Below are 12,416 nucleotides of genomic sequence, written 5' to 3' on the forward strand. Positions count from 1 at the left end.
TACTTGAAAGTTATTTCTGAGTGTGCAGTTTTCTGTAGTGGCAGTGTGTGGGGGATCTGTTTGTGAATTAAACCTTTGAAGGGAAACACATTGTTTTTCAACTTTTTTTTTTAATCAGTACAAAAGGACCTGAATATTTACATCATACTGATGATATGCCCATACAATACAAAGTAAAGCAGTCATACGTCACATTTACATTACAGTAGCCTCGAACATTAAGCACACTATTGTGATCCAAAAAACGTTTACATTAGCTCATATATACATCCCAAAAGCGTCTTCGTCAGCTCAATATACAATCATATACATATACAATGAAACTAGCTCCGAGTATTATAGTTTAAAAGAAATTTGTTAACAGCTGTCTTGAAAATGTTCATGTCGGGTCTTGCTGGAAACACTGACGCTGGAAGTGAATTCCAGAGTCTACTAGTCCGTGGTACATAAGATGATAGATGAAGTTGGGTATTTGATCTCGGTACATTAACAAGGTATGGGTGAGCTCTTGTGGATGATCTGGTTACTCGTGTCCCGGTTGCGCGTGTCCCCTTTCCTCTACTTTTTTCTGCAAATAAAAAAGGTCAATGACCTGTACCAGACAGCTGTCACCATGGTTACTGGAGGTGTGTCAAACATCCTGTGGTACCGTTGTTACATAATGTAGCAACTGGCAGCTAGGGGAGAGTCAGAGGGGCTAATGTCTTCATACACATCAAATTTGTTTATAAAGACCATATTAAGGTAAACCAATGATTCTTACCCCACCTTGGGTGATAAACATTGTAAAGAAAGAAATGTTTACTTTCCTGTGGAATGGTAAAAAAGATAAGATTAAAAGAGATGTTGTTAGCCAACCTATTGAGCAGGGAGGATTAGGCCTGACAAACTTAGATCTCCAAAGACAAGCCCTACTTGCATCCTGGATACCAAGATTAGTGACAAATGACAACGCAAGATGGAAAGTTATTGCGTTAACATTTATAAACTCCCTTGGTCAAGACAATTTGCTATTGCATATGAACTTTACTTCTGATAAAGATGGTCCTGACATGAGTAAATTCCCCACATTTTATAAACAGGTAATATCAGCCTTCCACTCTGCTGGTGGAGGAGGTAAGAACAAACCCTCTAGTGTAAGTGAAATAATGGGTGAAACTATATGGTGCAACAAATATATAAGGTCACAAGGTAAAACAATTTTCTTCCCAACCTGGATAAAAAATGACATAATATTCGTAAAAGACATTTTCCCCTTAGACAGGTTCATGTCTCTAGATCACTACCCTCAGCTTAACCTTAACACAAGACCTAATGGTATTATTGAATATATAACTCTGTTTCAAGCTATACCTCTTACATGGAAGAATGCAATAAGAAACCATAGAGGCCCAATTCCTTATCGAAGATTAGAGCTTAACACCCTTACCCCACGTATATTTGATGGTAAAACAACAAAACAAATCAAAAGCAAGAACACCTGCAAATTGTTTTATAATGCATTAGTGCAGGCACAGGCCAAGGAACCAACATGCTGTAAAAAATGGCAATCCACATTTCCTACTGAAACCCTGGCTTGGGAAAATATCTGGAGATGGTTAAGCACACAGACCTGTATAGACACTAAGTTAGCAGAGTTAAACTACAAACTATTACACCGAATATTACCATGTGCACACAATCTGCACAAATGGGGTATCAAAGATGAAACGGGACACATATATGATGCAACATGTACACTATGTAGCAGTGGAAGCATAGAAGATTATGAGCATATGTTCTTTAAATGTGAAAGACTGTGTAATTTCTGGGAATTAGTGAACACATTTGTACCCTTGCCCAACATAAAAATTACTTTGCAGGAGATTTTATTTGGAAAAATTGATCATTTGATAACTGCTAAAGACCAGAAAAATAGAACCTTTACTATTACTGTGGCTAAATGGACAATCTTTAAAACTTGGATCTGGCATAGAAAAGACCCACACCTGTGCATTACTAGCCTCTTTAATGTCTTTGAAAAGGACTTCGAAGAACGGATATCCCATGATAGACTGACAGCCAATGTAGATTGATTGTACAAATTTTCTATTGATAGTTTAGACTTCTCCATTTTTGATCATAGTGTAATATCAGACTGTACATATTCCTTAAGGTTCCCCAGATGTACTACATGTATTTATCTCTTCTAACTGTTCCACTACCCATGTACTGCATGTAATTCGTCCAGACACACCAGTATATGTTATCCCTCCATGTGCAATGGTACTCGACTGTACAGAATCTAGTCTTAGTTGTTGACAAATGTACTGTTGTTGTTGTTGTTTATAATAATAAAAAAAAAAAAAAAAAAAAACAGACACACCAGTATATGTTATCCCTCCATGTGCAATGGTACTCGACTGTACAGAATCTAGTCTTAGTTGTTGACAAATGTACTGTTGTTGTTGTTGTTTATAATAATAATAAAAAAAAAAAAAAACCAAGGAGGTCCCTCTTTCAGCCTCCTTGTTGCTGTTGCTTTGAAATCTTTATACATCCTGGTTTTGTTATGCATATAGCTAATTGTTAGATGCAGGTGGATATATAATGGAGTAAATGTGGCTCGGATAATACAAACCCGGGAAATCGGGGTCTCTCCAAAGTTACGCTCTGACCCATCCCTTTGCAGTTCTGATGCTATCCGCTAGAGTGCAGTACTGTGCAGTATGGCGTTGTGATAACTGGTCACGGTAGTCACACATTGGCCGAATAAGTTGACCACTGGTCCAGCATTGTTCCACTGGTCCAGCATTGTTCCACTGGTCCAGCATTGTTCCACTGGTCCAGCATTGTTCCACTGGTCCAGCATTGGCAACTGACAAATCATTTCATCCCATCAGACTGATTTCTCAGTACTGGAGCTGACTTGCTTCAGTATCTAGTCGATTGTCTCTCTATACATTTAAATCTTGGTGATTTGTGATTGAGAGTTGATGAATGTTCTTTTTTTATGAGAGCACGTCTAGTCTGGGCGTACTTTCCATGTACCTTGAGTTGAGAAGTCCATCTAACGTTACCCACTTTGCGACCCCCGCCCCGCCCCGCGAGTCTGAAAGAACCAATTTGCAACGCGTATGAATATCAGGAAGTGAGGCAGGAACCCAACAGCCATTTGCGCCTAAAATACGAAATTTCATTAGTTTTTGGAGTCTGATTAGAAAATAAAATATTACATATATATTTCAGTATATGATAGTCAGTGAGAACGCGAATCTGAACCCTTTCATGTTTTTCTATGCTAAGGTGTCCCGCACTAAGTTTTGCGGAAGAATGTTTGTGAACAGTCTTCAAACTCGTACCCAGAGTACCCTGTATACACTCTCTCTTTTTACATGACTGTCCTGGGTACAAGATTACCTCGAAACTTTGGACCCAGAGAGAAAGAGAAAGCTTCAGAAGTGCAACTTGCGAAGAAAAGTCACCCAGGTAAGGCATTTGTTTAAGATTTTCAAAGACTACTTCCCGAAAATAATGGTTTCAAAAACTTATTATATCAACATATAGGTCTATTTTGGGACTAGCTAATCTATTTTGAAAGGAGTTGTCATGTTAGCGATACGCAGACTTCTACCTACATATGTATAATGGTACTTCCGCCTACTCACCTGTTTTGTACCGATGTCTGCGCAATAAGTCTTGCTCAAACATATTGGTCACTTTTCTGAATGAAAAAAAAACTTATGAAGAAAAGAAGATAGAGGATCAGACGCTTATACATTAGTTTATTTAGTTAATGAATAATGTATGATAAGGTAACGTTATTCTAGCTACAGGACTCACAAAAAAACTAGCGCTAACTTCTGTAAGAGTGAAAGAATGTTGGTATTTGAATGTGATATTTTTTTGCCGAGGAGACAGCTTACAATATTATTCTGCTAGTTTGTAAGAAATTAGTATTTATTTCTCGGTAATCGGAGGACATATGGTGGGGAAGGGGGTACTTTAATACATCCGGGTCACCTGGGAAAAGGGGGATTCCCCGGTTGCCAGGCACTTACTGTGACGTACGTACCCTCAAACAAACTCTGACCAGTGTTGCTATATTGATATATGCGACCGCAGTATAATTCGATCATCACATGATTCTTAGTAAATTTTATCATTACATGTGATACATGTACACTTTTAAAAATTGTATTCGTCTTTCACCCCCACCTAACTCCTTCAGCTTTGACCCCGTCGTTCCTTTGCCCTCTGCGTAATTCCGCTGGCCCCACCCTTCCGCTTTGCTCCCAATGGCCGCCGTCAACCCGAATGGAACGAAGTCGACACGGACAGCGTTTAGAAAGTAACAATAACGATTGCACAACAAAAAGTGAAATAGTCTATGTTTCCACACACATTCTGGGGCAACTTTCTGTTGAAATATACTGCAATTGCTTGCAAATACTGCCTGTCTAGTTACATTATGATTCTGCATGATAGTACTTGAACTTCCTAAATGGGGTGAATCAATTTCGTGGAGGGGAGTGTTTTGATTAGTCACAGTACAGTAATTAAAACATTGGATTTAACTTAAAGCTTAGTGCATGAAGTGGTCAGCTCGAAAATCAGAAACATAAAACCACCTCCTAAATTTTCAGAGTCACAGTATCATACATGTAATGTACTATGTGATGGCTCTACTCTTGGTTTGTTGTTTTATTTGACGCGGGCTGCAGGCCAGACAAACCAAAGGCATCATTCCTGTACTCCTGGGACAAACATGGCAGGAATGAGCTGAACTCAAGTTTTCCAGTTGGTGTATACCCTTGTTAAGCAGTTCATAATGGCTGAAAAACGGCTGAAGCAGGTATGTTATTTGTTTTTATTTTTCTGTTGTTTTTTAAATTTCTTTTATTCTTGTGCGTAGGTCAAACTGCTGTGGCAAGGTAGCTTCCTCAACCCATAGAAAGCTTCCCCTCGGCAGGGTTTGAATTCGAAAATAGTAGAGAGCATTAATTCTATATTTCATGATAATTTGTTTGATGTTGTAGCAATGATTGTTTGTGTACTAGCACTTCATTGTATGCGGCAACCTCTTGTTGATCTTACATATACATACAATATTTACCTGTTTGTACTTATCCTATTATAAAAATTCTTGCAGTTGCGACAAGTACTAGACTGTTTTGTTTTACGATTGTTTTGTTTTTAACTTTCACATTTGTCAATCAACTATTTTTCTATCATTGAAGATTTTTCATATAATATACATTTGTCCTGAATGACACTTGATAGCTTTTGCCAGGCAAGCGTAAGCTTGCGTGGCTAAAAAGACAAAATAAGTGCCCGTCAGTAGGAGAGGGGTACGACTACAAGCGTTCAATGCCAGTCTGACGTCGTATACATATCTACAACAACATTTAAATGCGCCGCCAGTGTACCTTTGGGCACAATTTTTTTGCTAGTTGTGGAACGGCACCAGGACTGGTGTTCAGTCTGTATCTATACTGCACTACAGGCCACTACAGTCGCTCGGCTCGTTGGCTAATAGTATGTTATTTCTGTTGTTCTTTTGCTTTTGTTTTATTCAAATTCATTTAAAGAGCATCAGACAAAGAGCACATATGCTTATATGAGTCTTCTGCTCAATAAAACATAAAAAAAACATAATAGACAGAGTCAACAAAGAGAACTTATGAACGAACTAAAAACAAGATAACGGCAGTACAGACACAAGGCCGCAATTGAATTGAAATAAGTGAATCGTCCAGTCTTTGAAATGTAACATTAGTTAAACAAATGGTTAAGAATTTGACAGTTTATGGATTGTGGGAGGGAAGGGCTGTCGACGTCCATAAGCAGTAGGGTACAGTCAGATGAAGTAAGGGGGTCAGATGAGAGTATTTTTTCTAGGTTTTATCTTCTCTCCCCCTTTATGCTAAGATTTAGAACTGTGCCAATGTGTGTCGTTTTCTGTCACAATTTCATCTTCACCATTGACGTATGGGATCGTGTGGCGCAATCATTAAGGTGTTTGACCCAGACCCCAGAAGTAACGGGTTCGAAACCGCTGATGTGTCACCGATCTTGTGCCCTTGGGAAAGACACTTTACACGACATTCCCCACTTCACTCAGGTTAAAATGAGTATCTGGCTTTGGTTAGGGCCATCTCTGGATAGGACGTTAAATGGAGAGCCACACCTCGAGCACTTAGAGAAAAGAGTAGTGGTCTTCCACGGTGTGAGTGGTTCAAAACCACTAGTCCCATGGTTGAACCTGGGGCAATTACTGTCGTATTGAGGTCACCTGAGTGGCGCTGAATGGCAGCTCGCTCCAGACCTTTGAGATTTAGCCCGCCTATTGTAAGCTCTGCGCAATTCAGCCGCTGGCTGCGAAGAGAGAGTAACAATAACTATTATTATTTGTGTGGCCAGCTTTTTTCAAAAGGATTCGTTATTGATCTACAGACACTGTGTGATGCTGCTGAACGCGGTGATACAGTCAGAGTGAAGCAGCTGATAGAGGAAGGAGCCAATCCTAATAATGCTGCTGATGACCATTTGGTATGTGACATCATGTCCTCTGTCCTCTGATGCATTTTGTAGATTTTGTTTGTGTCTGACACATGACAATATCATGATTTCAACTATCTTCGAATATGTCGGGACATGGCATCATAATCATATAAGGGGGAATTATAAGGGCGAGACTAATGCATGTATGTAAACACCATGCATCATGTTGTAATACTTGTGATTGATTGATTGATAGAAAAATAGAATGATAGAAGGTAAGAAATGTGAACAAACGTGTTTTTCAGTAGTCAATGATGCAAGACAATACATGATACATTAAATGATGTCGATACAATGCTTTGAAACTTCCTTCACCCTCTCTTATTATCTTGTAATACATGATACATTTACACTGTCTACACTGTTACGCTAAATTGAAGACCATCTAACTGTTTTACAGAAAAGGACTCCCCTGCACCTGGCAGTTGAGAAAGGGCACCATGAAACTGTATCAGCTTTACTGGCAGCTGGGGCAGATGCGAATATCCAGGACTATGAGGTGTGTAGATTTACTGTCACTTTTCCCTTTAAAAACAGCATGTGTGATGTCACATTGATCTTTTCAAAGTACTTCCAACAGAATCATAGTTGCGATGTGTACGTGAATGTGCAAGTTGTGGAACGGCACCAGGATTGTTGTCCCTTAGCTTTTCACCGGACAATCTACCGTTACTCTCAAGTAGACTGAGACGGCTGTAGTCTCATTTATTGCTGAGACTCTCCTTCCAACTATCTTCAAAAACTCAGCCTCTAAGATTGCTTTATTTCTCTGGAATTGATAACTTTGTTCCTAATAACACTTTCATACACGTTGCGCCTTTAGACAGGCAGTCATTGGCCTACATTTTTAATCAATTTGTCTACGATGTTTGACAAATTGTCGTGCAATTATCCGGCATTGGTGAATTTTCGATGGACTAATAATTGAGTAAATGGGAGCCGGTTGGGGATAGCTACAGACAGATGGAATATTGCTGTCACATATGGTCTGAAGCTTCCCAGAGCTCCCTAATATGTCTCAAAAGAGTACAAAACCGCGTACGGAATCATGTTGGGAGTGACTTGTTCACTACATTACAACCCCTCTCTCAAAGACCTAACTTAGCAAGCCTGGCGCTACTCTACTTCAATGGTAAATGCTCAGCAGAACTTCACTCTCTCGTACCTCCACAAGGAAGGACACGTTTTGACACTTCCACGGAAGCAAATCATCCCTTCTTCCTCCATAAGTCACCTCTTAATAGGAAGTCCAACGCCGATACTTTTGTTCCTAGAACTACATCATTTCGGAACAAGTTTCCACGGGATTGTTTCCCTTTGGGGTACAATCTAAACGTTTTCAAATCAAAACGTCTGTCGTCATAATTCTGTGAAGTAACGAAAAGGTATGAGAAGCTCCTTAAGCCTTGTTTAGTGGTGAACCCTAAGCATAAATTAGATTGCCTGTTGTGATACATCATATTTTCCCATTGTACCGGTGCCACGCATAATTTCACATACATCTTGTGAAGCATCAAGTTAACTATAATGTATCAGAAAAGTTTGTTTTTATGTCACCAATGCAGCTGTACTTCGGTCCATCCTGTTGCCATACTGACTGTCATCTGTTCTATTTTACAGCAAAGAACTCCCCTGCACCTGGCAGCTAAGAGAGGCCGCAATGAAACTGTATCAGCTTTACTGGCAGCTGGTGCAGATGTGAATGTACAGGACAGGCAGGTGGGTAAAATTGTGGTTGTGTATCACATGTTGCAGTGGTATCATGTGAAATTCCACTTTCCATAATTTAGTTGGATATTTCATATAAGTCATTTAATTCCAATTCAACATCATTCTGTACTTCGTTTGTGCGAAGTTTGTTCCCAATTATCAAAGACCACCTGATCTGTTTTACAGCAAAAAACTTCCCTGCACCTGGCAGCTGAAAAAGGCCACCATGAAACTGTATCAGCTTTACTGACAGCTGGTGCAGATGTAAAGGCATGGGACATAAGGGTAGGTTGATTGATTGTTGTAATACAGCACATATTCCTGCAACTTCAAGGAATATTTTACAATGTCACTATATTTCGTTATGATTTTCTAGAGGCAGACTCCAAGTAAACTACAATGTATCAACAATATTGTTATATTTCATTCCATCGAGTTGTCCTACCGTATGATGTTTTTCTTTCACGGCAAAGAACTTCGCTGCACCTGGCAGCCCTGTATGGCCACCATAAAACTGTAACAGCTTTACTGGCAGCTGGTGCAGATGTGAATAGACATGACACGTTGGTAGGTAAATTGACTGTTGCAATACAGCACAATGCCCCTGTAACTTCAAAGAATATATTACAATGTCATCACTTTTGTAGAGGCGGTCTAACTGAAGGCAATGTATCAAATTTGTCACTGACACAATTGTATGTGTTTTACAGCGAAGAACTCCCCTGCACCTGGCAGCTGAGAATGGCCAACATGAAACTGTATCAGCTTTACTGGCAGCTGGTGCAGATGTGAATGGAAGGGACAAGTGGGTAGGTAGATTGACTGTTGTGATACATGTTTGTATTTTTAGCTTCGCCAAGAAGATTATGTTTTTGCCTGACTTGGGTCTGTATGTAGGTCAACAGGATATAACTCGAGAAATTGTGGATGGAACTTTTTTTATTTTTTGCAGATGTGTAGCGGTTGTTGAAAGGCATGCCTAGTTCGAAAATGGGTTACCTGGCGTTTTCCTACGGTACATTAGCGAGCTTGGTATTTTTTTTTGTTTTTTCGGGAAGCATAAGTCAAAATGTAGCTGGGCGATTTCCACGATATTTGGCAGGTGTTTAGCGCTTGTGGAAAGGATTGTCATGTGCAAGAATGGTTTAGCTACCTTTTACCTATGGTGCTGTAGCTGGCTTTGTATGTAAGTGCGTTTGTCTGTATGCAAGATAACTCGAGATGTTCTTGATGGATGCTAATGATATTTAGTTGATAGGTAGGGGACACAGAAAGGAAGGTCAAGTTCGATAATGGGCCTCCTGGCGACTTGTTTTGGTACTGCAAGTGAGCATCAAAGTTTGCGCCTAAATTTTCCAGAAGTGCCAGGTTCATGATTTTTTAATGGTGGATAGCTGTTGGTACTAGGAGTCAATGGTCTAATTTTGGGCCCCCTAGCAGCTTGTTTGGAACTGCAGTGGGTCTTATAGTTTGTAGCTTTTAAGAAGGATAACTGCAGAGGAGATTGATGGATATTTTTTGTTTTTGGTAGCTAGGTACTTTGGTTGATTATCAACATCTATTTGATATAATTACTTAGGGAAAGTTATCCAATTAACAGAAATAAACAGTGTTTTCTATATACAGATGCATCTCATTTTGACCTATATTTAAGGACACAGCTGTTTGCCAGATGTTTTGCCTGAGAAGCCTTGTGACCTGGACGCCCTAACACTGTGAAAATCCTCTTGACAAGCATGAAATTCTGATTGACCAGGGATGCTACCACTGAGGTCATCTTTGGTCACAGTCCAATGCCCCCTATCATCAATACTATTAGGCCAGGCTGGAGTCTGGTAGAGACTACATGATTTTAACAAAGCACTATGAAAGTTGCGCTAGAAAGTATCACAACAGTGTACATAATTCCATTGTCACCAGTTGGCCAAGAAGGTTATCTTTGGAAGCATTTGTGGGTTTGTGAGGAACACAAGTTCATGCAGTCATCTGCTATTTTGGTAGGTACTATTTAGTAATACATGAAAAAGACCTTAAAGTATTAATAAAGGCATGATTATTTGCGAAGGGATGTGTTCGATGAACTCTAGTTCAACTTGATCTTGTATAGGTAGTCTTAATCAGCTGCAAGTTATAGTACGAATGCCTCGAGTAGAATCAAACTCCAGTCTGTCCTCATGACACGTGTTATACAGAAAATGACTCCCCTGCACCTGGCAGCTGAGAATGGCCACCCGAAAACTGTATCGGCTTTACTGGCAGCTGGTGCAGATGGGAATGTACAGGACGATGAGGTGGGTTCATTATTTTTTGTAGGTTGACCGTTGCTGTGCATCACATGTCCTTGTACCACAATAGTATACATGATCAGTCTCATGTATGATGCAATTTGATAATGTGCGCATTTCCTCAAACAATATGTCACATACGGTATTCATTCCATGCTGTTACCATGCTGAACAGTTAAATTCTGTTGACTGCCATACTGAATACGATATGAAATGTATTACAGCGAAGAACTCCCCTGCACCTGGCAGCTGAGACTGGCCACCATAAAACTGTTTCAGCTTTACTGACAGCTGCTGCAGATCTAGGTGTGAAGGTACAGGACATGTTGGTAGGTTGAATGACTGTTGTGTTGGCTCACTCGTTTCTATATCAGCATGTACATCGGTATGATTTTTAATACATTGATCTTGTAGAGGCAGTCTGTCAGCTGCAATTTAGTAAAAATGCCTCCTACAGAATTATACCTAAAGTATGTCTATCCTGACACACTGAAGACCACTGACTTTTCCAGCAAAGAACTCCCCTGCGCCTGGCAGCTAAGAGAGGCCATCATAAAAATTTATCAGCTTTACTGGTATCTGGTGAAGATGTGAATGCACAGGACAGCGTGGTAGGTGGATTGACTGAAATGTTTTGGACTATACCACCTTGTAAGTACAATTTAGTGAAAATGTAAATGTCTCAGACTTAACGTAACTTTAAACTTTTGATACTTTACATTATGTAATGAAATGATATCTAAATATTTCAAGGAGACATAAAACGGTTGTAGTTAAGACAAAGTCAAAGACATTAAAACTACGACGTGGGTTAAAAAATACTCTAGTTATGAAGTAAAATCCAATGTATGTTCTCTGTTGTATGACATTTTGCAAATAATCATGTCATTACAGTCATCATGTAAAAGTTCATATTTACCTTGATCATAAAACATTGTCAGAAACCTAAATGTACTAAAGTCCAGCCTGCCAATATGCTGAAGAGATCTGATGTGTTTTACAGCAAGGAACTCCGCCGCACCTGGCAGCTGAGAAAGGCCACCATGAAACTGTATCAGCTTTACTGGCAGCTGGTGCAGATGTGAATGCACGGGACAGGCAGGTGCGTGGATAGACATGTTGTGCATCACATTATCATGTGAAATTTCACCTTCATTTTCACTTGCACCTTTAAGTTTGATACAAAATAATTTCATAATGTAATGCTGAAGACCATCTGATGTGTTTTATAGGGAGGAACTCCTCTGCACAGGGCAGCTGAGAAAGGTCACCACGGAACTATATCAGGTTTCCTGGCAGCTGGTGCAGACGTGAATGTACAGGACACATTGGTGGGTGGATTGGATATCATACAAAATGTGCGATACAACCTTTACCTTGAATCACCGCTAATGCCATGTTGAGTTGATTATATTGACGATATCCTCTGGCTCTGGCGACCCCAAAACAAATGATCAGGTCGAGTTTCATGTATGCACCAGGACCTGAACCCGACCTAGACCTGAATTTTCAGTATCGGTACACACTCCTACCAACAATAGATTTTTTAGTTTAAATTGTTCTTTTACGTCTTTTCTTTTACTTGAGATTTACTTTGTCATACTATGGCATTTGTTATTTGTTTACAGATATTTATTTTTCAATCTACTGCATATATTTTCCCATTCTACAGCTGCTTTGTACGATTTACAGAATCAAAAAAAAATTATACGCGCGGGGATGTCATGACTTCGAAAACAATACACAACACTTAGGTTGAAAATGTAGAAAAAAGAACATGGTGATCTTTAGAAATGTTCAATGTCAGTAATGTTCATAAGCTATGATTGATTAAAAATACATGTGAAGCCTATACTAAGGTCATATTGCAAAGCATTG

At 39.5% G+C, this 12,416-nt stretch overlaps 1 protein-coding gene across 1 annotated transcript; it reads left to right on the plus strand.

Moving 5' to 3' along the window:
- Window positions 1-4,810: 4,810 nt before the first annotated feature.
- LOC118407135 (receptor-interacting serine/threonine-protein kinase 4-like) lies at window positions 4,811-12,037 on the plus strand. Its single transcript, XM_035807556.1, has 10 exons — window positions 4,811-4,834; window positions 6,436-6,531; window positions 6,944-7,042; window positions 8,164-8,262; window positions 8,964-9,062; window positions 10,446-10,544; window positions 10,763-10,867; window positions 11,542-11,640; window positions 11,771-11,869; window positions 12,020-12,037. Exons 1-10 carry the CDS (start codon window positions 4,811-4,813, stop codon window positions 12,035-12,037), a joined length of 837 nt encoding a protein of 278 aa, XP_035663449.1.
- Window positions 12,038-12,416: the final 379 nt, after the last annotated feature.

The sequence above is a fragment of the Branchiostoma floridae genome, chromosome 19 (assembly GCF_000003815.2).
Source record: "Branchiostoma floridae strain S238N-H82 chromosome 19, Bfl_VNyyK, whole genome shotgun sequence".
Taxonomy (NCBI): Eukaryota; Metazoa; Chordata; class Leptocardii; order Amphioxiformes; family Branchiostomatidae; genus Branchiostoma; species Branchiostoma floridae.

Bases quoted from the DNA above. Each gene is read 5' to 3' on its own strand.
- LOC118407135 (XM_035807556.1), top strand. From the start codon at position 4,811: ATGGCTGAAAAACGGCTGAAGCAG. The intron at 7,043-8,163 runs GTGTGTAGATTT...TCTATTTTACAG, and splicing joins CGAATATCCAGGACTATGAG to CAAAGAACTCCCCTGCACCT. The intron at 11,641-11,770 runs GTGCGTGGATAG...TGTGTTTTATAG, and splicing joins TGAATGCACGGGACAGGCAG to GGAGGAACTCCTCTGCACAG.